This window comes from Excalfactoria chinensis, chromosome 5, assembly GCF_039878825.1.
Source record: "Excalfactoria chinensis isolate bCotChi1 chromosome 5, bCotChi1.hap2, whole genome shotgun sequence".
Taxonomy (NCBI): domain Eukaryota; kingdom Metazoa; phylum Chordata; class Aves; order Galliformes; family Phasianidae; genus Excalfactoria; species Excalfactoria chinensis.
The window spans coordinates 6,676,038-6,703,231 of NC_092829.1; the positions used below are offsets into that span (position 1 = coordinate 6,676,038).

A 27,194-nucleotide genomic window follows, 5' to 3' on the forward strand; every position below is an offset into this window, starting at 1 on the left:
CTGGAGCAGCTAGCTGCACACTGGGACCATATGGACAGACCGGCAGAGTAGGCATCAGCCAGCGTTTAGGGCTGATGGAAGCCATGCTGGTAGCATAGAGCAAACTGTAGAAGCAGTCAGGAGAGGAACAGGAAATAAAAGGTAAGACAATGCCACCCAGCTAGCAAGGAGCAGTGGGAGCAGAAGCACATTCCAGGTCTGGTGGGGGCATGATGCAGGAGTGCAGGTTTGCTGGAGGGAATTACTTGCTGAGGACTGGTGTTATGAGTAATGGGTCTCAGTTTGTATTTTTTCTTCGTAACTGGAGTATTGGCTAGAGATTTTATATTGATAATTATTTCTTTAGCTCCGGTTTCTCTTAAGTGTGAACATCTGCTCTCCTGATGCCAATTGCTGTGTTTGTAGTTAAACAAAATGCATATTTTTCACTGTTAGAAGTGTCAGATCATTGAGATTGGCAGAAAGGGCTGAAAATCACCAACAAGATACTTCTGCTTGTCATTACTGGGGCTGTAACCATCCGACTGATACTTGCCTTTTCTTGGCAGTTACCTTTTGGATGGAAGCACCTCTTGTATCTGTGGAGGAATCAGAGTATCAAGTACAAGGGCTGCTCTGAAAGTAATGCCTCCTACTTTATTATGTGATATTGAAGCAGATGGTGTATTGTAGCTGATAGTTAGCTCCATTTAATAGTGTTGTTGTGCTCTTTGTATCTGTTGTAATTCCCATGGAAGTAGTTAGGAATTACTTTCAGAGTCACCTATATATCTCGTGTTCCTTGGATAGAAATCCAGAACCATTAATAATGGTAACTTTTCCAGGTGTGGGTGGCTTTTTATATATATATTTTTTCTGTTTCGTAAGATAGTAACAAAATAGAAGCTTGTTGTGTAAAATTAAGGGAGAGGGGAAAAACAAACTGCTGTGTATCTTTTGATCTTTCCCTGGTAAATAGGAGACTGGTTACAGCATGTAAATATTTATCTTTGATGATGCTATAAATAGTGCCTTCTCCCTCTCCTGTAACAGATAAGGACAAAACCAAGTCAGTCAGAGGTGCACATCACTTCTAAGACACTTTTTGTTCTCAGTTGTTCATTTGGAGATCAGTGGCACAATTACGGTTGGTTTATTTTTGCTTAAGCTGTATGACTGCCCTAACACTGCAGAGCAGCTTCAGAAACAAGCAGCGCACAGAATTAAAGCATTCAGTGGTCTGCTGAAGGTCGAGTGAAACACTTAATGAAATAACACTTCCTAAGTGGATGGGTAGCATTCTGGGCTCTCTGATCTCTGTGGTATTTGTCAGTAGACAATAACTGGCCACCCTTAAAGTAATTGCATTTAAAATATTGATGCTGGATGAAAAGCTCAGCTAAAAAACCTGTGTTACTCAAACAGGCATACTATTTACTTAGGATGAATTACGATGAATTATACTTCAACATTTGAAATTATGAGAAGGTTAACTACTTAGAGAATACTAATGATAACTTGGAGATGGGACCAGCTAGTGGGAAAGCTAGTGTCGTTCTTTTCTCTTCTGGTTCTTTGTTTCTGGTGTGCCTTACAAGGTATGGAGCTCACCCTGGGGAGAATGGAGTTCCTGGGTTAAGGAATGCTGTGTACTGGGGACAGGCCAGCCGAGTGCTGGGAAGAAAGCCTTATAGATGCTGTGTGTTTCCAGCTCACCTGGATTTTTCTCTGGTGTGCGTTGAGGACTGCATCAACTGCTGCTGCTCCAGTGATGACACGGCAGGCTTGCTCATCATTTCTTGCTCAGTGACTTCATTATGTTGGACCCTCTCCCTTGTGGAGCATACCATTGTGGAGCTGGCTCTGCTTACGAGTTCTGCTGTTAGCCCAAGAACCCTTCAGGAGTGCAGGTGGTTCATCGTATGCGTAGGAGCTCCTGCTTTTATGCTTTTGTGAGTGCTTTTCTCAAGTGTTGTCTGCATTTTACTTTATTTATTTATTGAAAATGTGATATCAGAGCCCCAGCTCAGTGTGTGCTGATGTTAGTGGAAAAACTACTCACTTGATGGGCTTTGGATTACTCTTGAGTGGCTTACCATGCCAGTGCTTCCTCTGGAAGGTGACGTACCCTTCCTGTCATTACTTCTTCATCCAAATGGGTTATACTTGGTTGCTCAAAGTGACTTAGAGGAGATCTCACCGATGATTGCGTTAATTGCTGTGTGTGCTGAGATTAGAAGCTGCAGCTTTCTTGTAGATTCTGTTTGTCTGGAGTTTTACCAAGCCTGGTTGGGTTTGTGGAGTTAGCTCTTTAATAAAGCCAAATTGAAACAGCGCTTTGGCAGAAGGTTGTTCAGAGGTTAAACGTTTCACTGTGTTATTAGTGATGATTATGTAGGAATTTGCATAAAATTAAGAAGCGCAGTGTTTGCGGGTGTTACTTGGGTAAGCATCACAGTCATTCTCCATAGGAAAGGTGGTGGAGGCAGTGGGCCGGCTTTGTGCCAGCTTCAGCAAAGCTGCTCGTAACATCTCTGGAAGAAGCAGATGAGTGTTTCCTGTGCGTACACGTGCTGGAAACATCTGTCCAACACATTGAATTAAAGGATTTCTCTTGATGTGCTGTCTGACCCCTAACGCTGAGGAACTTCAGTACTCTTTTCCTCATGACTTCCCCCATTTTCTTCTTAAGCTGTCTGTTCGACGTACTTTTTCATAGCTGGAGTTGTGAGAATGGACGAGACTTTGCCTTCCACATCTGTCTTTAGCAGCTGTACCACTTCCTGCTATGAATCATCTGAAGCACTTTTTCTTCCCCTCATTATTTTGTTTAAGGGTGAAGGCACATTTGTTTTCCTGAAGCCACAAATGAATCTCTGCACTCTGGCAGCCAAGCCTTAAATGAAGGCACTGCTGTGAAAGTGTTCAGAGGAAGGAAGTGCCTCCCTATCTCTGTAATCACAGACAAGCCCTCAGAGCAGCTCCTTTCCTTACAGGCTCAGGCTGTGGTCAGAGGAACTGCAAACTTCATCAGTTCTTGGAGGGATGCAGCAGAATGTCTCATTTGTTTGTACACTGATGTCAAACGTGCAGTGATCTGAAGCTTTCAGAAGCTCATCTCCATAGTGCTAACTTCCAAACTGTGTTTGGGGAGGGGTGTGTAATCTTTTATCTGAGAAGTCTCAGCTATGTTTTGGATCCTATCTTGGAGGATCTTTGGAGCTTTTGTTTCCCAGGGCTCGCTGATGGAACACATTTCAGTTATAGGAGTCCAAAAGGAGGCTTTCTTTTTTCTTGTCCTAAGGACAGTATAGCTCCCAGGAACGTGAGTGATTGCTGTGTTCTAACTAATGCATTTAACACAGAGGAATCCCAAATCCACTCTCTTGGTTTTGCTTTCAACTCCCTCCATCCCCAAAAAGTAACCATGAAGTAGTTAAGAATTTTTTTTCCTTGTTAATTTTTCTAGGAAAACGTCAGATTCATCACTTAGGAAACCAGCTTCAGCTCAATCAGCATTGTCTGGATACTGCCTTCAATTTTTTCAAGATGGCCGTAAGCAAGCATCTAACCCGGGGGAGGAAGATGGCCCACGTCATTGCTGCGTGTCTCTACCTGGTGTGCAGGACAGAAGGAACTCCTCGTATCCTTTCACAGTTGTGCAATATGAAAGTTGTCCCTTGGTACCCGACATAAAATGCCTTTGTGGGAGGAGAAAGCATTTACTGTTGAACAGTAAAGAACCACACTTTAGCCAGCTGACTGTTCCAGCTTGATTTATTCTTTCTGAATTGGAAAAGGTAAGTGTTTAGAACTGAAGTTTGTTGCTGTTGGTTTTGTGTAATGAAGTGAATGGGATTTTTTTCCTGTGGTTCAGGTAGAAGTTTTCCCATTCTAAATACACAGTATTTCATAGTGTTTTCTTGGATCCATCTCTCTGCATTCCCTCAATAACTTCTTGTTTCTCAGAATTTTCTTCTACTGACACTGTACTTTCCCTGTGCTGTGCTAGTAGGGATTCTTTGTTTGCCTTTTGGCTTTGAGCATTAAAAAACAAATCTCTATTCCTCTGAATTTTCCATCGCAATACCTGTCCTTCCCACAAGCATTAAAAGGAGAAGATTCAGTATCACCACTGTTAGAGCTATGAGGAAAAACTCATTTGATTAACTAGGAAATTGACTTAGAGACCATGCAGGAAACCCATGGCTGGAGATGGAATGGCACACGGGTTACAGTTGCAAGTGAGTATTACTTACTCTACACGTTCCTACTTTTGTTTTGCACATCTTTAAAACGTTTGTAACCTCTAAATATAGATAGGATTATCTGATACTGTTAAACATAGCCTAGCCTTAATATGCAAGTCCATTTTCCCCCACTGATAGTGATAGGGAGAATTAAAAAAAAGCATTTGAAACAATATGAGCTGTTTTGAGTGACGTAAGTGTGGCTTATTCTTCTAACAGAAATTCTATGCTTGTTTGACATATCCTTCTTTAAAGTACTTCAGTATGTATCTTGGTTACGTACAAGACGTATTGGTCCGGTTGACACTTCATAAATACCTAGATTCATTTTTCCACCTTTTTCATTAAATGGAGATCATTTCCTGTGTCTTATCTGACATATGAAATTCTAGAAGCGTGCTATGAATGAGTCTGCGTGGATGGCCTCTGTCTTTCTGCATTAATATCACAGAGAACTCCATGTCCATGGTTACCACATCACCTGGGATTCAGGATGTGGTAGTGCATGACTATGTGGCTCAATTCTGAAGAAACTTTGTTTTGTAATTGATGTAAAAGAGTTTAAATGCATCACTTTGGGAGAGTGAGTTCTGGCTCTGCCTGCGTTCTGCTGGTTCGTTTGTCTTGGTTTTGTTTTTAAGCACTTAATACCAACTTAGATTTAAAAATAAACCTGAAATTGGGGGTTCTTAATGTAGAACTATAAGTTGCTTTTTCTGATATCTTACCCTTTCATTAGAAACTTGAAAACCTGAGAGAGGCAGGTGCGTATTGCTTACCTTTGAAATTAAAATGCATTCAAGTCTCTGCAGATTAATTACAGTGATCACTGTCCGTGTGTTGCATTTATTTTCAGCCTAGATCTGGCAAATGTGCTATTGGGGCAGAGTTGATCCTAAAGCCTTTGAATCCAGAGAGATCAAAAGCATATGCGGAGAATGGCAAAGTGATGAGATGGTTTAGCAGGAATGAAAATGCACATTCCAAGTATTAAGCCTCCAATTGAGTAGAGGATGGTATAGAAAGAGAAGAAATACAATGTACAAAGTACATACGGTATTTTAAACGCTTCAAGATTCACATAACACTGCTAAGGAGATTTAGAGAGCTTTGTGTTTGTTGTCATTGTGTTGGATGTAGAACTCTTACGAAGAAGTTACTTGGAAGATGGAAAAATTATTTGGGAGGGAAAAGAAAAATCAGTACTTTGTTGATGGTGCGTTTTAGAGGGAAGAGAGAAAGTGGAGGAAGATGCAAAGAGCAGCATTTTCAAAACTGGAGAGATAATGCCTTGGTTTCGGGTGGTCCATGTGAATCAGTGGGGTGACTCGGGTGTGATGGAGTGAGAGAGATGGGAACAGGTTAGTCTTTGAAATGGAAGGCAGTGAATTTCTTAATGTGGTAGAAGGAGTGAAATGTGTACGTGGCCTGGGCAAGGATGGCTGGGTGTGGTTGGGCCAGAGAGGCAAGAAATGGTGGTGTGTGCTTAGCAGTGTCGGAATGAAAGGAGTGGGACTCTTTTGGAGAGGGAAAACAGGATTTAATTGTCTGCACTGAGTGCAGTTTGAGGGAATGGAATGTATTTATCTTACGTGGATATCTGCTGCTTCTTCTTCTTTTTGTAACATACGTGTCACCAACCAGCCTCTGTGAAAACGGGAGGAGAATTCTAGCCAGGTCTGCTGCTGCATTCTGAATTATGCCTGGACACCCTCAGCCTGAAATGGCAAACAATAAGTTCTTCGTGGTTCCTGTGTGCTGTTTAATTAATACAGAAATGCAAATTACTTAATAGGACTGAATGTTTCGTTGCCTCTAAGTTATAGACTTCAGATTTAAAAGAAATTATCTCAGTGACATCTTTTATTTATAATTCTTTGGAAAGCTTAATCCTTTATCTGCAACCTGAATTCATGTTACATCAGTTTATGGTTTTCATTATCTTGTTTGACACAGAAACCCACAATGCAGTAACTTTGACATAGCTTTTCATTTACGTTGTTTATGTTACTTGTCAGCGTTAATGTTCTAAAGGAAGATGGCTTATTAGCTATTAGCAGTATTTGGGAGGAGTTTTACCCTTTTGACGACCTTCCTACAAAAACTTTATTATTCTCTTCATAAAACCTTTCTCTGTTTTCAGTGTCAAGCAAAGCTGCAATGCAGAAAAGTATCATTATGAAGGAGAAAAGTGGTTGTGAAGCACCAGGTCTCTCTGAGCACTCCCAGGCCATCTGACTGCAGCTGGCACTGTGAGCGTTCAGGGCACCGCAGCCTCCAGCTTGTAATTCGTTTCTTGGAATAGCAACAGTCCTCGGTTGTTTCTCTTTAATGTTTTGAACAGCTTTTCCACCCTTACATATGTTTGAATGGAAACAAAAGGCTCTTTAGCTGGCCCTGCCGTTTCCGGGAGGGTGAAGCTGGGAAGCACCAGGCTGGGCTGTGGGTGACTTGTGGGCTGGGCTGCAGGGCCCCGGGGTCACTGGGAACAATGTGGGCTGGAGGGGGCTGTCCAGGTGCAGTTTGTTTTTGTCAAGGAATGTCTCCTTCTGTTTGTGGTCCTTCTTTGCTATACGCAGCTGCGATAGAAACTGTATGACCGTCCACGATTTTGTTTGTAATGCTTTCCAGTGCTGCCACCTGCACTTTTTATCACTAACATTTTACGTGGTAAAAGTCTTTTATCTCTCTCAGCACCACCACTTTAACCCCCCCCACACACCCCCCTTTGAAGCTCTTTGGAAAATGCTCCCTTAGTTGTAAACCAAATCCTATTGTATGAAACCTTAGTAAATAAAAGCTTTTCCTCATGAGAGGAGTCCTCACAGAGTTCCCTTGCCAGCTATCTTGTGTAAATACTCCGGCGTTTGCCCACAGAGGTAAGTTTGGGGCAGGTTTTTCTCCCAGCCTTCTCAGCTCGGCCGTCCATGTTTTTCAGGTGGTTTCAGCAGCATTTTATACTCAGAAAAATGGGATGAGTTCCTCCAGGTCAGTGCAGGGCAGCCAAGTGAGGCCTCTTCTCCGAGTTGTTTGTAGAAGAGCCTTCCTGCTAAATGTTGGAGCAAAACAACCTGTTAAATGTGAGTGTTGGGAGCAGAAGGAGAGGGGAGAAGGTTTGGTGCCTTGCTTTCTTGTGTGTAAACTTGCACACAGTCAGAAAACGTCAGGTGCTTTTCCTCCACTACTTCCTCTGTTCCCTTTTTGTTTGAGGAAGGATTGTGGAGGCATTGCAGGATGCCAGCAGGCAAGAAGGATCTGGGGGGAAAAAAAACTAGGCATGTCCTCTCTGCATGGGGCACTACTTTGTTATTTCCCATTTGTCTGCAGTACTTGCACTCCATCGCCAAACTGTTTGAATGTCTCCCCGTTTCGTGTGTTTATTTTCATGTCACAGTAAGGGAAGTTGAGAGATTTTTATCTTCATTTTCCAAGTGCGGAACCGAAGCTAAGTGACACATTCTAAGTCACCCAGAAAATCTGAGATGGAGTAAGGAACCGATCTCAATCTTGGATTAGGTGCCACTCAGGGAACCTTTCTCCCTTTTTAGACTTTGCAAGAGATGTTCAGCTCATTTTCTTTGGAGCAGTATCACGATCTGTTGGCATCCATACCATCTTGGGGGGCTCTATAAGCTCATGATGAAGGCCTTTGATGGATACATTCTTTGTTTCCCTGCTGACACTTCAAGGTCTGTTTGCAAGGAAAAGGGCAAGACTTCCTTCTTTAATAGAAATGAAACAAGATCTCCAGCAATCTTTCGACCTCTGCTAAACTTCCCGGGGCCAGCAGGCCGTAGTGTACCCAATTAAAAAGGTAACTTTCGAAATCAGACTTTAATCAACAACATTTTAGAGCTCTAGGTAGGAAGTTAATGAAAATGGTTTGTATTTCTCTTTTGGCTGTCTTTTTAGTTACTGACCTTTTAATTAAGTATGGTTGCATTCAAAGTGTTGATGTTGGGTTTTTCTGTTTTTTCAGATATTGAGTTTGATAAGGGCATAAGATATTAAGAACTGATTTTTAAATGGTGTAGTTAAAAGTGCATGTAATATTGATCAAAGCAAATTGCTTCATTCCACCAGATTGTTATTATTGTTTTGTTATAAAAGACACTGCTGCCTTAATTCTTAAGAAGATGCTCAGACTGGAAGCTCTTTTCGCTTCAGAATGATACTTAGAAATGGGCAGGATTTTGTGTGTCTGGATTTCAGTTTGGGAGAGTTTCACCCTATTCACGACAACCTGCCTCCTTAAATTGTTGCAGGTATTGTTGCCTCATTTTACTTGCATCTTCTTTCAACGACCTCATATATTTTGTAGTGCGTGGCTTGTATGTTCATTCCTATTTGATAACACAGGAGGAAGTGCTAAATTGTGAGGAGGAAGTCAGTCAGGGACATTAACAGAAATGTGATTTCTGTATCTTCCTGTGTTCCAGCCTTTCCAACCCTTTCTTCTAGAGATGGGACTGCTGGATTTCCAGAGCTGGGCTCATGGCACAAAGCAACGTATCCAGTCTCCTTTTCCATGTAGTGAAGGAGAATCATAAGATTTTCCCACTTGACAGTTCTGCTTCATGCTTTTTTGCCATGTGGAGCTGGAAGCACGCTGCTGAGGGAATGAGGTGTTTCATCTTTTCTGCTGATGGGAAAGATGGACAAACTCCACGTGCTCACTGACGCAGTACGCAGTCTTGTTCTCTCTGATTTTGCTTGCCATGAATTTGAATTCATATAATGATGTTGAGAGCTTAACGGAAGAGCCTGTGATTCCCTTAGGTCTTGTGCCATACCTGTCAGTCCCCGCGGATGTCTTTGTGGTACCTAGAATGAAAATGGGTACTTGCATGTAACGCTTGTGTTGTTCCACTTGTATCAGATTTCTTGTAGTGTCTTTTAGTGTGAATTCCCTCTTAAGAAGAAAGTGACCTGAAGCCTTTTGGGCTGTCAAAATGGCTCGGCCCCAGGGACATGGTGCCCTCAGGTTCTTCTTTTGTCCCCTGGGAGAAAAAAAAAGCCCAAACCCTCACTTGTGAGTGACTCAGATGTGGCAGGGAAATAGTGAGTGCAGCTGCTGAATGGCATTATCGTGCCGAGTGCCCTGTCTCTGAAAGTCATGGTAGCTTTCTGGGGGAAGACTGCAGTTTTAATGCGGAGATTCTGTACTTGGATGATTTTTTGTGTTCCTGCAAGATTTTGAAAATCACGTAGAAGGGAAACGTCACATTGTGGAGCGTGTCAAGCCAACATCTTGCCGTTCGAATTCTAGTGCTAAATGCCCGTTATGGATGCTGCAGGGAGGGAGGGGAAAAGCTGCTGTAAGTGCAGTAGTGATAATTGACCCACTTAAGAGAGCTGCTCTAATTTTGCATGTTACAGCATCCTGGAAATTCAGATAAGAATGTTGATCTCTCCAGCTAATAGGATTTCTAAATATATCATCCAAAAGAAGCAGGAGGACTGTAATTTTGCCTGTCCGTGTGTGTTGAGGCTAATCTTTTGTTTAAGAACTGCACACTCTGAAAATCTGCTTTTTTATTAACTTGTTACTAATTCGGGATAGAGAAGGGTTTGACCTCTGGTGCTGGCGTGGAGGAGACCCGATTCTGCCCCATCAAATTCAATGTGGAAATTCTCACCGCTTTTATGTGTTAGTGACCAACTTTTTTCCCCTCTGGGTTCTGGCACCCAGCAGGTGGCTCAGATTGTCAACTGTTCCATAATGCAGCTTTAAACAAAGCCTCTGCAGAGATTGGGGAGGGGGCAGGGTCACAAGATGGCCCATAAAGATTACAGATTAGGTGTTTTTTCATAGCTTTGACGTTTCTGTTTTCCCCATTCAAGTGAAATTTTGAACAGTAAAGGTCAAAATAATCCTCTTCTGGAATCTGACTGCAGAATAACTTCTTTTGCTTTAGAACAAAGTGTTTCACGTCTCTCTCTAAGCAGTTCTTTCTCAAACTAACACTTATGGATGTGACTGCTGGGAAGCATGGCTTTTAATTACAGTAGAGCTTTTGCACCTTGCAGTGTTTTAATTTTGGAGGTCCTTTGCCCTTGCCTATCACATCTGACTGTACTGGGATGGAATCTACCATTGCAGTCCCTCTTTGGAAGGAACAAGCATTACTCTGTAAATTTCTGGATTAGGTCCTTCGAAGCCTTTGTTGCTGTGGGTTTGAATCGCCTTATGGGCAGGTAGAACAAGTGCTCATTGTTTGACAGCCCTGTGCTCTCACCGTGTCCGGCCCTGTGTAACACAGAAATACTTGCAGCAGAAGAATCTGTGCCAGATTTTTCTGTGCATGCAATAATGGACTGTTTGAATTCATTGCATGTTCTGCAGCCTTAGTAATTGGGTTCCAGTCAGGAGTTTTTGAGTTGGTGGGAAATTCTTGTGATAGAGGTGAAACGGGAGAAGAAAGAGAAGCAGGGAACGGGGAAGCTGTGAAGGCAGTGACAGCAACGAGGTGAAAATATGAGGGGCAGCTCTGAGTTACCAGCAGCATGGAGAGGGAGTGAGGCATTGAAACAGCAACGGGATCTGAGGAGGTGAATGGAATCCTGAGCGATAGACGGGGTGATGAATGAGGGGAGGGAAATGTGATGGCAGAGAGGCCTCCTGCAAGTGAAAGAAATACAAAGAAGGGATGATAAGGAACGGAATTGCACCTCTGATGTCTTTGACCTTCAGTTATCCTTGTGTGGTTGTGAAATAAATATTTAACGATCTTCTTAAAGGCTGTTTAAAAAGAGAAAATGATTAGGTTGGCTCTGCTTAATTCAGAAGTTTCTCCCTGCATCTGAATTTTGGTGCTTATGTCAGCAAAACCAGCGTTATAACTGAGTAACGTTTTGAACCTGGTGGGAGCTCATAAGTTGCAAACACCAGCTAAATAAAAAGCAGCGTGGTCTGGCCGGTCATTGTATAGCGCATTCTTGCTTTTGTCAGAGGATACGCTGCTTGTGCGGTTGGGCTGTGGGGTGATGCTTCCGTTCCTTCTCTGTGCCCCCACCCTCCCCTTCTTTGAAAGAATAATAAGAGTTACCTGATGCTTTGTTGCAATTAACCCTGTCAGGAAAGCCAGTCAATCACCGCTGATGCTCTTGTTGCGTTCACTGAAAAATATATTCCTGGTTGTAGCCGTCTCTAATGATTTCTGCATTTTAATACTTCAGAAGTCGTTTAGAAAATTAAACGCTCTCTTCCATTCGAATCATTTTGAAGATTCTATATTTGCATTTTAATGCAGTAAGAATGATGCCTTAGAAGACAGTTTCATATTCTTAAATAGTTTAATTAAGATTGGTAATGCCAAATAGAGTAAATAAAATCCACTGAATTGAGACCAATAAGCACTTCTGTGTTTGCTATCTGCAAATACTACTTCAGCTGAGGTCTTCTGAAACTGTGCCCACTTCCATCACAATCTTCAGTCTTAATGTGGTTTTCTTTGTGTTTTTTGATGTTTAAGAATAAAGTGAAGGTGTATCAGAGAAGCAATATTACCTTGCAGTTTTGTTTTGGAAAAACAGGTCATTTTCATACTGGCCTTTCCTTGTGTCTTGGTAGTTGTCTTGAGAGTGATTCTTTACGTCTGAATAAAGTATAAGCCTTTAAAAAGTGGTAAAAATACTTTTTAAGAGCTGTCTTATTATTTCTTCAGATGTTTGCCACCAAGATTTTGTTTGCAGGATGTAGTCTTACTATACAGAAGTAATGCTGTCTTTGATTGTATTTTAGCATGTATATATTTCAGCATCATGACAGGTGAAATTGTGAGCTGAGCCTTTTCTTATCTCCTTGTTAGCCTGCCTTTATGGCCAGTCCGTGTCATCCATATCCTTCCTTAAAAGCAAAAGAAAAAGGTCTTTTAAAGTTGACCTGGCAGGCTGGCTCAGCGTTGTTGTATGAATGATGTAATGCTCAATCACATGGTGGTTGGTATCTCTGCTCTTTTTCCCCCCCTTTGAGGAAGAGAATCATTTTTCCATATTATCCAGTTCCAGCAGTTTGAGGAAAACAGGAGTCTTAAATGAGACCTGAAACAACCCAAATCATGATTTCTTCCAGAGCTCTGCTTTTGAAGCCAAATGTTCCCCATGCCTTCTTTATTTTGACTTGCTAATTGGAAATAAGATGTAGAAGATAATGTGCTCTTTGAAGTTTGTGTATCGTGTATTTTATTTAGATTTGATCCTTTAAACATTTGACAATAAAACATAAATTGCAGAGCTCTTTTCTTTAGATCAGCTGTGAGTGAATCATTTATGTTTTCGACATCCTTCCACTTAGGAGAAACGCAAGTAGTCTCAGTAATGTTTTGACTGCATGTGTTGGTAAAGTGCTATGAGATTTGCTGATCAGTATTTTTAAAGGGAGATATATAACTATTTTTTTTTTCAGTGGTGGAACAGCTTGTGTGCCAAGAATAAAGTCCTCTAAAGGCCTAGATAGGGGGTGAAAACCAGTTATCTTAAGATTCCTTTTGTATTGGTAAGCGGGGAGGAATTGCGAATGCGTGTGTATTTTATGCTATTGCACATGAACTGCTAATGATGGAAAGCAAGTTTTGAAAGAAGGGAAAGATCTTTTAACTCTTAAAAAGAAAAAAGCCACACACAACAAAACCTGGCACAGAATCGCATCTAACTTATTTCACAAGTTCTATAGTCTTTTTAATGTGATGAGAAAATCATACAGTAAAAATGCTCATTCAGCAACACGATGTGTCCTAACTGAAATGCTTAAGTCTATGACATGGAAATACTGAACTCCTAACATTGCCTCTGCCTTTCTGTTGGGGGATTTTCTCTGCTTATCAGTTCTGTGGCTTTTTGGTGGTTTGTGTGTTTCTGTGATCTCTTTATTTTCCTTTCCCACTCTAATTGGTCCTTTTAACTTTCTGTTGTGCTCGTAGAGAGCTTTTTAACCCTTCAGTTTCCACAGGGAAACAAAGTTGTTATTATCATTTCAGGTAATGTAATGTGTGGCACGGCTGTAGGATTAACAAAGAGCTGGTGATACAGGTTAGGCTGCAGAAAATGTGAGAGGTTACCTGAACTTGCTGCTCTATGAGAAAGTAGCACCATGTCCTTGCTTTGCAAGGGTTTTGTCCCTTTCTAGGTAGCCTGCATCAGCAGCGTGCTTTTTTATTTCTCTCCCTAATGAAGCCGTAGCCTCAGAGTAATGAAGTTCTGCCTATTCAGCTCCAGAAGGTCGTTAGGCTGTAGATGCTCTTTTTTTTTTTTTTTTCCTTTCTGTGACTTTTCCTCTGGGGCAAAAGAGCTGAATGGTCTGCACTGAGAATATTGCTCTGCACTGAGAATATTGCTCTGCACTGAGAATATTGCTTCTTTCAGCTTTCCATAGGAATTACTGATGGACCATCCTTCTTCAGGGAACCGGGATGGGGGGTGGGGTTGGCAAAACAAGAAGTAAAATAACTGTAAGTTATTACTGAAGAAGTCTTATTCTAAAGAAACATCTGGAGTTTTCAGCTGAATTGTCTCAGTTGGTACCGGAATCAGTGAACACTGTATTCTGCGTGTATCTGGAGTTGAAGGTTTTCGGTTTCCCGTGTGAGTGCCAATAACTTCTGCAGAATCTAAGTTGAGTTTTCTGTATGAAAATTTCTGGTCCTTAAAGGATCAGCCTTCTAGGGAATGCAACAGATGGGCTGCATCTGTGCTGTTGTTTCTTAGGGACTCCCAACTCACTGCATTCTTATCACATCTGGAGTACCCCGTCCATTGCCAATAATTATGTTCAGCACTTATTCAGATAACACTTCTTCAGCTGAAAAATATTTTTGTAAACTTTCAGTATAATATTTATTACTTCTTGCCTTCTTTCTTCCACTCAGACTTTATGCTCTTACTGTGGCGGGGAAACTCAAGTACTGGTTGCTACTATGTTCGTTCCTCAGTCCTTGAACCAATGACTTCATTGTCTCAGCTGTTTCTCATAGTCATTCAGTGATGAAACAGGAGAGTGCTCCAGTCCTTGTTTTTTGCTGATACTGTTGGCAGCCCTCCCTGTGGAGCTGTAAAAGAGTCACTTTTCTTGCTGCTGCAACTGGAGAAGATGGGAGCGTGAGCAGGAGCTGTGAGTGCTGCTTGAGCAGCAGTATTGAGAACCAGAGGGCAGCGTCAAAAAGAAGCTGCAAAAAAAGGGAAAATTTGTTTCATTGCAAGAATCCTTTTTACCAAAACATTCAGGGGGTTGTAGTATGGGAGAGAAGATAGAGAATTTTCTGCCAGCTTCCTAGCAAGCAGACACAGGGAAGGTGGGATATGTGTACAGGGGAATGTTTACATAGGAACATATTTGAAGCTGGCAAAATACAGAGACAGTATAGTAAGCCTGTGTCCCATTGGGATCAGGGAATAATTTAGATTGGAGGGAGCCTTTTCAGTTCAGTTCTCCACTCATGTCATCAGTAGATTGCTGAAGCCCTACTCAAGTAGAGTCTTTGTTATCTCTAATCACAGTCCTCTTTTTGAACTTCATGCTAAACCTTTTTTTTTTCCCCCTTGCATTCCTTGCATCAGTTACCTTTTGTTCTGTCACTGTGTATGTCCAAGGAGAATTTGGCTCCTTCTCTGTACACCATCATTAGGTGGTAAAGACAGTGTTGGATCTCCTTGCCAAAAGTGTTCTCCAGGCTGCACAAGCCGAGTTCTCATCCTCCTATCAGACATACAGAGCTGCAGCCCTGTGACATTCTTGGTCACTGGAGGTACTCCAGGTTCTCAATGTCTGTCTGTCTTGAGGACCCAAACCTGAACACAGCCCTCCAGGTGCTGCTTCATAATTACTGAATAAAGGGAAATAATCACTTCCCTTAACTACTGGCAGAGTTTCTGCTGATACAGCTCAATATGTGCTTAGTCTCTCTTGATGCAGGAGCATGCTGCTGACTCCTCATCAGCTTGTCCATGGGGACCTCCATCACCTTTTCTGCAAGCTGTTCTGTAGCCAATCAGACCTGGCCTGTACTGCAGCAGGGGGTTACTCTGTCTTAAGCAAAGGACTTTTTAAATGTAAAGACAATTGCAGTTCCTGCCCACCCTGCTCTCCAGCTTGCTCAGGTCCCTTTAAGTGCAGCCCTACCTTTTGGTGGATGGACTGCTCCTCCAGCTTGGTGTCAGCTACAGACCTGCCTGTGGTGCCTTCTGCTTTGGTGGCTCAGTGTGAATGTAAGGCAGTGCCCTGAGGGATGCGTGTTGTAACTGTCTGCGAGTTGGGCTTTGTGCTATTAATCCAGCCCTTTGAGTCTGGCAGTGCATCTAGTCCTATGCGTACCTTGTAGTCTATCTGTCTATCCTCGTGTTGTAGCCATTTGAGCAGACTGGCAGACTTTTTAGCTGAGGGGTGTTTATCAGCTCCAGCTTTTTCTCAGGTCATTCCCACCCGTTTGTTGTGTTTTTTTCTTCTTCGTTGGTTTTTACCTACAGTATTTATTATATATGGTTACAGTGACCTAATATGCAAACAGCTCTGACAGCAGGGCTGTAATTCCAATTTGCTCCCTCCTGGATGAGGGGTAGGATTTACAGTGCTCTGTGGAGGAGGTCAGTATTACAGTCTTCATCTTCTGGTTGGAGAGATGAAGGCACAGAGGGGAAGTGCGCTGCTCTGTGAGGGCAGTGGTGCAGTGTAGACATGTCTGTCCCTTGTGCATCCAAAGCACACACAGCCATGTGTTGCCTCCTGGAACGTAAGAGGCCTACCCTGTGTAGTAGTCTCCTGTGTGATATTGCAAAGACCCCAAAATATACCTTTCCAGCTGTATTTGAACAGGTAAAGTTGTTAGGGAGAGCAAGTTCTGTTTGCTAGTTCTGCTGTTGTACTGAGCTCGTTATCAAAAGCCTAGACTGAATTTGTAAGTCTGGGTAGCAGGGGGGAAGAAATGCTATCTTTTTTTTCTTGAAAGCTCTGCAAATACGACACAATAAGCAAGCAGCTGTAGACACGGGACCCACAATAGCATTCTCAGTTGTTGTTTGGAGCAGAGATGTATTTCAGGAGCTTGCTGTAGAATGTTATTTGAAATTACACTGCGTGGTTACAATAAAAATGCTGCGAGTCTGTGTGAAAGGAGTCTAAGGAGATCTTTCCCAGCATATCACTGGCAGTTTTTCTTTTCCCAGAGGCAGATGATATGTACATCATCGCCGGTTGCTTTTTTTTTTATTCCTGGTGAAGAATTCCAGCAGCTGAGATAAGTTTACAGCTTCTTAAAAACTGATAATGAAAGAGCAGTCTCTGTGTGCTGGAAGGGAGACGTGAGATAAGTATTTTCCATTGCTGCAGCGTTCAGAAGAGAATAGAGGGATAAAAGTTTAAAATGGCGCTTCTAGGAAATATTCTTCTTTTTCTATCTTGATTAAAACCATTTAATGAAGGTTAACTTCTAAGGATGTGAGAAATGCTGTTTGCAAGCAAATTAACCCCAGCGTGTTTGCTATGCAACAGCGTTTTGAAATGCTTTGGGAGTTCCTGTTAACATGAAGCAAATTTGGACAGTAGTGTTAACAGGATTGCGGTGCCTGTGACGTGTGGAGATCTGCAGCAGGTTGCTTACTGAAAGTTTGAGTTCTCGGTAGAATATCTGTGTATGTATTCTGGCCACTTCCTCCCTGCTGTCCCCACCCCTGTAAAGTGCTTTCCTTTTGCTCCTCAAGGATCTCCTCATAAAGATGAGTAACCTATTAACAAGCAATTGACACGTGCTTTATCTTTTTTTTTGTGCAAAGCTGAATTAAATCTTAACTTTACATTTCTTCCTTCAGTTTATTATGGGAGCTTCTTAGCTATGCATTTAGGATAACGGGTCTGTGGAAATTAGGACTGGCATACTTGAAGCGGGGTGGAATATCTGATATACATTGCATCTATTTCCATCATCAGGAACTCGGAATGTAACTTAGCTCTTAAGCCCTTTTTGCATGTTTGGGACAGGTGGGCAAATTACTGTGTTGATTTGTAAGTCACAGACCTGCTAGTTAGATCAACCCATAGCTCGGGCTAGTCAGGAGCAGCAAGATGGTCTGAAAAATGGTTATTGACCATAACGTTAACTCATGGGAGTTTATACCAAAAGTGCAGTTGTCAGATGGTTTATCTGGCCCTTTGCAGAGAGCCGGGAACTGCAGAGTCAAAATGATCATTGTGTTATGAAGAGAATCAGGAGAGTTCGGAGCGTTTTACCACAGAAGGGAGGTGTGTTTGTTTGTTTATTATAACGTGATACAGAGAGATAAAGATGTTTTTGCAGGGCAGTGACAAAACTGGGAACAGAAACGTGCTGTTCCTGATCTGCTGCCCAATGTTCCTCTGGGCTGCCTTTCCTTTTCCTGGGGAAAACTGCTTCCAAAGGAGAAACTTTTATTTCCCACTCTTTCAGGTATATAAAACAGAAAGCGTATCAGGTGTGTTTTCCCTGCTGAATGGATTATGGTGAGGATTTATTCTTGTAATTGAAGTCTCCTAAAAGTTAGCTACCTTTAAAATCCCAGGTGTGTTGCCTTCTTCCCTGCAGTGTGAGCTCCTCCCTCCATCTGCAGTGTTATGCTTGCAGAAGGAATCAGATTTAATTTTCTAGAGGCAACTTTTCAAGGCATACATTTCTTTTAAATATAAAATGTGGTATTTTGTGTCCTCGAAGGGGAATGCGTCATGTTCAGAATCTATTCAGCACACGATGCATCACTTGTCTCTAGCCCTGAAAGGTACTTCAAAAATATCAAATAACAATTTTAAGTTAGGAAAGCTATTAAGGTTCTTTTTTTTTTTCTCGAGCCCTATGCAATTGGGCTTGCAGGAACTGGAGATATGGTGATATACCTTCTGAACAATATGGCAAGTATGTCGAACTTCTTAGATCAGTAAACTGCGTATGCATCTGTGCAGGTACAACTTATGTAGGTTTCTGCTGAAGTAAACACTCCCGTGTGGAATTATGTTTTCATGTTTAATGCAGACTTTTCTTAAAGTGAAGGCTTGGGCTGAGGTTTTCTCAACCCATTGGTGCAGTGCTTCAGTTCAGCTCCGTGTTTTCTGTTCCTTTTGTCGAACCAGGCTGATTAGAGAAGTTCATTTGGTGGAAGAGGGGCATGTTGTGCTGACTGCCAAGCCTGCTGTGTTTAAGATGTGTAACAAAGATGGATAGGTGATTGAGGAAGTTACTGTGAGTTACAGTAATGCCTGTAATCAGACTTGCTTTGAGAAGTAATTAACAGTTAGGTAGTGTTTGTGGAAGACAAGCTCTCCTTCTTTCCAAAGAGCAAGGAGCAGGAAGGCATACGTAGCAACCTCACCAAATACCTATTAAATAGCATGTGAAGAAAAACTCCATGCTTTTAATTAATAGTGAATAGTTAATAATGCCGAGGAGCAGGAAGTTGAAGAATGAAGAAGGCTGAAATTTTCCACTGAGCCCCTGCCCCGATGATGGTTGCTTCTGATGATCTTACAGGTCTTTTTTAACTTAGATGTTCTGAGTGTTGCTCAGCCCATCCTGTGGCTGTGGTGGTTTTCCAGCAGAGCTCAGGACATGGATGACCAGAGGAGTGCAGAGTGAGCTCAGTGCTGGCACAAATGGACAACGCTTCTCTGCGTTCTGAATGCAGGAGCTCCCTTTGGCGCACTGTGGCGAGTATCCAGATCGAGTAATGAAAGGGTTTCTACAGGCATGTTCCTACCTGTGCGTGATGCAGAAGGGCTTGCAAGAGAAGTTTATTTCTTCCTTGTGTTACATGACATACATTGATGTGATTCTCTCTTTTAAAATGGGAAGCATAATGCAGCCAACTGTTGGATTTTGCATTGAAGGCCATTAGGAAGTCAGCAGCCTCAGAATGGCAAGGATACCATTCATTTCTTTTAATGCTGTGTGGTGTGTTTTTTGTTGACTCCGGTGTCAGGAATTTCCTGCTGAGTGGCTCTGTTTAACATGTAAGAGATTGGATAACGTGTGTGCATGACGAAATCACGTTAATTGATACTGGCAGGACAGCAGCATTTGAGAGTCTGTGCAAACTCCTCTGTGCCCCAGTGCAGTTGTGCAGCAGCTGCCACTCTCCCATCCCACCAGAGTTCTGAGATAATGCCAGTGCATTGGGCTCTGCATGGGCATGAAAGCAAAGGTGTAACGCCTGGCTTCTAGCACGGAAAACGTGAACCATTCTGTGTGTATGAAATTTGGGTTGGTTCTGGTTTAACACAGCAGGGCAGTGCTAAAGGTACATCTGGGGGCTGATCAGGTGTAAACCAGAGCGATGCTGCGTTGAACTTTTGCACAGGAATCACGTGTGTGCTTCAAACAGGGGGAGGTGTTATCAGTTTTCTCAGACTGGTTTACTGTTAAGCAGCTATTCTGCAGGCTCCTGCTCCTTATTTGTTTTAAAGTTTCTCTTTCAGATAAGGCAGGTCTTTGTGTTTTGGAGCTAGCCCGGGAGGACTCTGCAAACAGTGTTACTTTAAAGAGAAATTTGAGAAGGTGGGATGGGTGACAACAGAGATTGTCTCAGGCTGTGTTTGAGGTGAATGCTTTAAGCCAGTGTGAGTTGGCACGGCTTCAGAAAGAAATCATCTTGCTTTGCCCTTGCCTGCTTGTTCCTCCCCCAGTCTGTCCCCTGCCTTCTATCAGCCCAGGTGTTTGTGCAGTTACGTGTGAGCTGGGGAGTTAATCCAATTGAAAACAGGCCAAAAAATAAATAATAATAATAAACGGAGGAAAAATATTTATTTCGGGTGGTTCCTTGGGCAGGTTTGCCACATCGTTGCACAGATAGCAGCCCAGGAAAAGCGGTGGTGATAGGCTGCAATGAGCCACGTTGAGCCAGGCTGAGATTATGCTTTGTTCACGCTGGTGCAAATTGCCTGGATGTGAACCATAGCTTTAACATCTTCCATTTCCCAGATCTTCCCAAACGCTTCCATTTGGAACATCCTGAGAAGCAGAGTGTGAAGCTCACCGCTCTGCTGGTTTTCCTTTGCCACTACCGGGCTGGGTGTGATTTTCTCTGCTCCTGGTTTCGTTCACTGCTCTCCCCAGCTGCAAACCTGGCTGACATGTGCTGTGTTGAATTCCCCATTGTCAGCTGAGAGTAATTCTTCCAAATCTTCACCTCTTCCGTTTTGTGAAGTGTCCCGGTACGAATCATAAACACCGCAGGCTTCATATGAAGGGAAAAGAAAAAACTAAAAAGCCGAACTCCTATCTAAGTCTTCACTGCTGTGCTTCCCAGCAATGTTTTTATCCCCTCTCTGTCACTGTGCCATGCTATGCAGGTTTTTGGACTGTATGGCTTCACCCTCACTTATGTGTTTGAACTCCTTTTTCAGGCACACAGTGTTTTCTGCAGTCGTTTCTACTATTTACAGTTTCCTTTTTTTCTTGCAGCCTGAGCTTTGCTCCTTTCCTGGTGCCTCTTTCCTATCCTTGTCTGCCAGCTCCACTCTTCTTTTAAGTTCTTCCTTAAAACTTGCTTCTCCTAGCAACCTCTCTTGTTTTGCCTCACCAGTGCTGTTCAATTTACTCTTCAAGGGGAAGAGGGTCTTCCTTTCTTGTTTGGAGACGTTTTGTTTTCTGAATGTAGCCAGCTGTTGTTTATACACGATCACATCGTCCAGGTTGGAGATAAACTCAGGTCTCTAAAAACTTAATATTTACATTTCCTTCCATGCTTTAATTTTCCCAGAGCACACTAACCAGGTTATCTTTTGGTGGCGTCATTCACGTATTCCTTGCATAGCATCCCGAATAAACGAGGCAGCAGGCATTTTTGGACAAGCAGTATTTATTTTGTTCTGCTTTTCGTTTTTGGCTGTGCTGCACTAGGCTGTAAATTTACATGTGACTTTGTAAATACTCCATAGTATCACACAAAGCAGGTTGTTTACTTGGAGTCAGTAACTCTTTGGCTGCAGCCTGGCCTGAACGCTTTGAAGACTGTATTCTCTAAGGGCAGCATTTTCAAAAGAGCTGAACACTGGCTGAATATTCAGCTCGCCTAGCTTGCTTTTGGAAATGTTACTGTAAATGGCAATGAGTCTGAAGAAAATTATGAATAAAAGTAACGGCATTAATTTTGCGACAGCTGAGTTATACGTGTGTCGGGGAGTTAGAAGCTTAATGTAGCTCTCAGGCAATGGGTTCATCCTGTTGATCTTGCACCGAATTCTGCAGCTCTCTTGCCCTAGATTTTGCCCTTAGTTGCCAGGTGCAGAGTAGGAGAGGCAGACAGCTGGTGTCGGAGGCCAGCTGAGCCCCTGGGTGAGCCAGAAGGCTGCTCTTGTCACCTTTGCAGTTGAAGTTGCAAAATCAGTCTGCTGGATGCAGACTAAAATGTCTGTGTCCTCTTTAGAAGATCTGCCTATCTAGGTGGCTGTACAGAGCTGGATTACCACCACTGGCTTTGTTATAACTATGAATATAGAGGTGTGCCACATTCTGAAAGGGAACTATGGTGATAACGTGCTGGTCGATCTGGGGAAGTGATCCAGCAATGCTTTCTGTCCTTAACAATTATGGAGTTTAAAGTACTGTGTTTTATGCAATACAGACACGCAGTTATGTGCAAAGAAGAACAAAGCAAACAAAAAAAAACCCACATAAACCCAAACCGCAGACCAACACGCAGCCTGTTTTTCTCATGCATTTGTCTTCACATAAACTAGCTTTTTTTATGAAAATGGATTTTGTACTTTGCAGTTTGATTTAAGTGCTGTCTTTACATGTGCATGCAAGTGCTATGCAAACTTGTTCTTTGCAAAGTTAAGAAACTGCCTCCGTTGGGTTTCAGCCTCAAGGCAAATCTTGGTGAGAGTTATGAGAAATGAGTTTTCTACAAAAGAATTGGTTTGGGTTATTATTTTCTAATCCTGTTAGTTCAGCGTAGTTGGGAAGAGAAATGTTTTTAGCAAACAATTAGCGCTGTCAGTCAGTTTTAATTAATTGCTAATTAAAACAGTGGAAGTTTGTAAAGCAGGAGAGATTTTGTTGTGATAAGTCACAATCAGCAATCACTTGCAGTATGAAAATACAGATGGGCGAGGATATAGGATAGAAAGATGGAGAAATGGGTTCAGGGCCAGGCAAACGCAGTCACTAATTTTTCACCCTGGTACCACTCTTCTCTGTTGTCCTCCAGCCCTTTTATCTTATCTCCACGTGTTTGTTACCGTAGGTGCTTCTGGGAAGCTCTCATCTCTTACGGAGCTCATGCAAAACATAACATTGAAATTGCAAGCATTAAGTTTCATTTAAAGTTTGAGAAAAACACGTGCTTATATTCAGAATGCTTGCTGTTGGCTTGTCAGTTATCCTTCTTATTAAGCTTTGCTTTATTTTCTTTGCAGCCAGCTGACTCACTGAGTGCATAGAAGGAATTCAGGTTTAACTATCTTATGTACCTATGGGATGTTAGGAGTTTTTGTTAGAAGCAGGAAGTGTTTCAGCTTCAGCTGGAAAGAGTCAGGCTTCACTATTGGACTGCACAGCTCTCGCAGACATCACAGTTCTGCTGAGTGGTTTGTGGTCAAGATTCCCTGGCATTAATCTTTCTGTGGTATCCCTGATTGTGTAGTAAGCTTGTAAGCAGTAAATACAAACGTGAAGGGTAACTTGAGAATACTTCAAAAATAAAATGAATATATTCCCCCAGAAAAACCCAAGCAAACAAACAAAAGGATCTCACCAGCCCAAACCAGTCTCCCCATCCTCTCTGTGCTGCTTGGTGTATACCTGTATCTTCCAGCTATGACACTGCGTGTTGCACTTTGGCACACTCAAGTGGGCTCAGTAAAAACCCATGAAATTGTTTGGTTGAGGCTTTCCTGATTGTTGTAGGTTCTGTCACACATTAAAACCGAGATGTTTTAGGAGAGGCAGCAACTCGATCTCCTACAAGTATTCCTGCATCTCTGTATAAACTTGGCCAAGTGGAATTTTTGCTTCCTAATTAACGATACCTGAAACCTAAGGGGATTTTTATCCGTATAAGTACTTTAGAATTGCTGGAATATATAAAATGTAGGCCTGTCTAAAAGACAAATGCACGCTTGTTTTGGTATTTTGGGTTTTAGGTTTCCGGTAGTATTCATTTCATCACGAACTTTTGTTTCCCTTGGTACTGAGAATGAGATCATTATTGCAGTGATTCATTGTGCCCTCACATTATCCACAGATTACCAGATTATAAAGGCAGAAGGGGAGTGCTCTGACCGCTCAGCCTGACCTCTTGCATCACATTGGTCAAAGGATTCCCTTGAATTAAATCTTTTGAAGTTAAGCCTTTAGACTCATCTCATTCAGTTTGGAAGCTGCCGGAGGTGGCCGATTGGCTGCATACCTTGGTGAAGCCAGCTAAAAAATAAGCACACACACACACACAAAAAAAGCAGCTGAAACTGTTGAAGTTTCCTTCTTTCTTTTGAAATTGGGTACGTTTATAACCCAAGAGCCCTTGTGTTTAGATGCTGTTGTTTTGCATGTGTCTATCTACAATATCAGTAGCCTTCTATCTCTTGGAGAACTTTTCCATGTGTTAGCCGTCTCTGTATGTAAAATTATCGTTGTGTTCTTTGTGCTTCAAAGAAAACATTTATCTTAGGGTTGTATAAATGTTGAGCACATATTAAGTATTATCTGCAGTTTTCAGCTGTTGTTGTATGTTCTCCTGAACTGTTCCAGCTCTGAAAAGGAGTTTCAAAACAACTGCCTGCTTTTACATCTACTTCCTGCTGATAATTGTGCTCACAATATTCACAGTGAAGGCCAACCCGTTGCTACTGCATGACTCAAATTTCCCCTTTACTTTTGCTTTGCTACACATCTAATCATTGAGAGAGATTGCTGGAGGCTACATTAAATGAAATCCAGAAATGCCACATTTTTACTGCGACCTTTGCTTACCATTTCGGTGGACACTTGAAGTAACTTCTCTGTGGAGCAAAGCAACTGTATGTGAAAGCATCTATAGCGTGTGTGGCTCTGAATCATTGCTTGAACCCTGCATGTGAATTTCCCAACTTCTTAGCTCTAATCTTCTGCCCCTATAACTGTGTGCACCTTCTATGTTTCTCCTTACTCAGAAGTTAGGTTTATTTTTCTTGCACTTTGCAGTATCAGGTTGGGCTCTTTTCCACCAGTTGCAGTTTGATGATGGTGAAGAATAAATTATTGTACAGATTTCACAACTCCAGCTGAAATACTTCTGTTAGGAAAGTAGCTTTCTGGCTCACCTAAGATGCGCATTACCCTCTGGCAGTGATTCTGTCTCAAGTGGCAGTAGGCAGCTTCTAGGGCCATGCGACTGCTTGCTTCGGCGTTTCAAGAACCCATCAGCTGCTTCTTTTGCTTATTTATTTATTTTTCTATATCCCTGAATTGTGACCAAATCTGTCAAGCACGGGTGATAATTTTAGTTCTTTCAGTGGTGGAAGCATCTCAGTATCTTTAGGTATCTCAGTGATGGGCAAATGGTAACTGGACACCTCAAGTCCATAATGCACTAGGAATGTTTTTAGAGCTAGAATATTCCTCAAGCATAAAATTGCTGTTGTGATTTCTTTTTAGTTCTGTTTGAGGAGCTGACAAGAGCTGTGGTTTCTTGGCAGTTTCATTACTGAACTCTTTTAGTTTTCCACTTCCTCACTATTTTGGCCAGAAAGTCACATTTGATGCAGTTTTATTCTGTGTAAATTTCTGAGCTATATTGTTTCTTTACAGACTGTTTGTGTGAGCAGTTTTCTTACTGTGTTAAATATTACAGAACAGATCAATACCTGGCTCCGAGCTTGGTGTGCCCGGCAGGGGTTTGGGTTTTTTGACCTTGGGTTCCACCGGTCAAAAGGGATCTTAAGGAGAGAATTGGGTAGGTTCATCCAGAGGGCTTTAAACTAGTTATGAAGGGGGGTGGGGCAGTAGCTGGGGTCACCAAAATGGAAACTGCATGCAATGTCCCTGTGCTTGCAGGAGAGGGGTATGCTTCTAAACCCCTAAGGTCTTGGCCCTTGGTGAAGGAGGAGGATGACTTGCCTCCTTGTAGGAAAAACACGAGGGCTGGTGTTAAGCTGGTGGCTGTGGAAACGCCTAATAGTAGTCACAAGGCTATTAGGGCTGCTGCTGATCGCAAGGAGGCCAAGCTCAGGTGCCTTTATGCTAATGCACGCAGCATGGGTAATAAACAAGAGGAGCTGGAGGCCATTGTTTGTTCAGAAAATTTTGATATAGTTGCCGTCACTGAAACATGGTGGAATGACTCCCACACATGGAGTGCAGTGATTGAGGGCTACCAACTTTTTAAAAAAAATAGGCTAGGTAGGAAAGGTGGTGGTGTAGCTCTCTATGTTAAAAAAGATTGTGAATGCGTGGAAATCAATAATGATGATGACAGGGTTGAAAGCTTATGGATCAGAATAAAAACCAAGGCCAACAATACCGATGTTATTGTGGGAGTTTGCTACAGGCCACCTACCCAGGATGATGAGGTGGATGAGATGCTTTATAGGCAATTGGGGGAGGTCTCAAGGTCACTCCCCCTCATTCTGGTGGGGGATTTCAACTTCCCAGACATCTGCTGGGATTACAATACAGCAGACAGGGAACAGTCTCGGAGGTTCCTAGAGTGTGTGGGAGATAACTTCCTGACACAGTTGGTGAAGGAGCCGACGAGGGGAAACAAAACTCTGGACCTGCTGTTTGTTAACAGAGATGGTCTGGTGAGGGATGTAAAGGTTGGAGGCCGTCTGGGACAAAGTGATCATGAAATGCTAGATTTCTCGATCCTTGTCGAACCGCGGAGGGGAGTCAGCAGAACTGCCACCTTGGACTTCCGGAGGGCGGACTTCAACCTCCTCAGGACTATGGTTGAGAGGGCCCCCTGGGGAGTATCTTTGGAGAGTGTGGGAGCCCAGGAAGGTTGGGAATACTTTAAGGAAATTGTCCTAAAGGCGCAGGAACTGACTGTCCCAAAATCGCGAAAGATGAGCCGACGGGTGAGGAGGCCGGGCTGGCTGACCAGAGACCTTTGGCTTGATCTAAAGAACAAAAAGAGAGTTTACGGTCTCTGGAAGAATGGGGGAGCTACTTATGAGGATTACAGGTTTGTAGTGAGGCTGTGCAGGGAGAAAATTAGGAAGGCCAAGGCGCAGCTAGAACTGAGCTTGGCTTCTAAGGTTAAGGAGAATAGTAAATGTTTTTATAAACACATCAATACCAAGAGGAAGGCTAAGGAAAATCCCCATCCCTTGTTGGATTCTGAGGGCAACTTGGTCACTGAGGATCGGGACAAGGCTGAGGTACTTAATACCTTCTTTGCCTCGGTCTTCAATAGTTATGCTTGTAACTCCCTGGGAACGCAGCCCCCTACACTGGTAGACGGGAAGGGGGAACCAAAAGAGCCTTGCGTGATCCGTGATGAGATGGTTCTGGATCTACTTAGAAAGCTGAATGTTTATAAGTCCATGGGGCCGGATGGGTTGCACCCTAGAGTTCTGAGGGAGTTGGCGGATGTGGTCGCCAAACCACTGTCCATAATTTTTCAGCAGTCTTGGCTGACTGGGGATGTCCCGGTGGATTGGAGACTGGCAAATGTGACGCCTATCTTCAAAAAGGGCCGGAAAGATGATCCTGGCAGCTACAGGCCCATCAGTCTCACCTCGGTGCCTGGGAAGGTTATGGAAAGGATAATCTCAGGTATCATCATGGACGAACTAAAGGTCAGCCATGGGATCGGGCCTAGTCAGCATGGGTTTATGAATGGTAGATCCTGCCTGACTAACCTGATTTCATTCTATGACAAGGTGACCCGCTTAGTAGATGAGGGAAAGGCTGTCGACGTGGTCTACCTGGACTTCAGTAAGGCCTTTGACACTGTCCCCCATAACATTCTGGTAGAGAAGCTGGCTGCCCGTGGTTTGGATGGGTGCACGCTCCGCTGGGTGAAGAACTG

At 42.8% G+C, this 27,194-nt stretch overlaps 1 protein-coding gene across 1 annotated transcript in view; it reads left to right on the forward strand.

Moving 5' to 3' along the window:
- BRF1 (BRF1 general transcription factor IIIB subunit) overlaps nucleotides 1–27,194 on the forward strand; it is a 171,133-nt gene that overhangs the window by 34,766 nt on the left and 109,173 nt on the right. Inside the window, exon 3 of the mRNA XM_072337071.1 lies at nucleotides 3,449–3,622. Coding sequence (XP_072193172.1) covers nucleotides 3,449–3,622 — 174 coding nt within the window. The remainder of the gene's footprint in view (nucleotides 1–3,448; nucleotides 3,623–27,194) is intronic.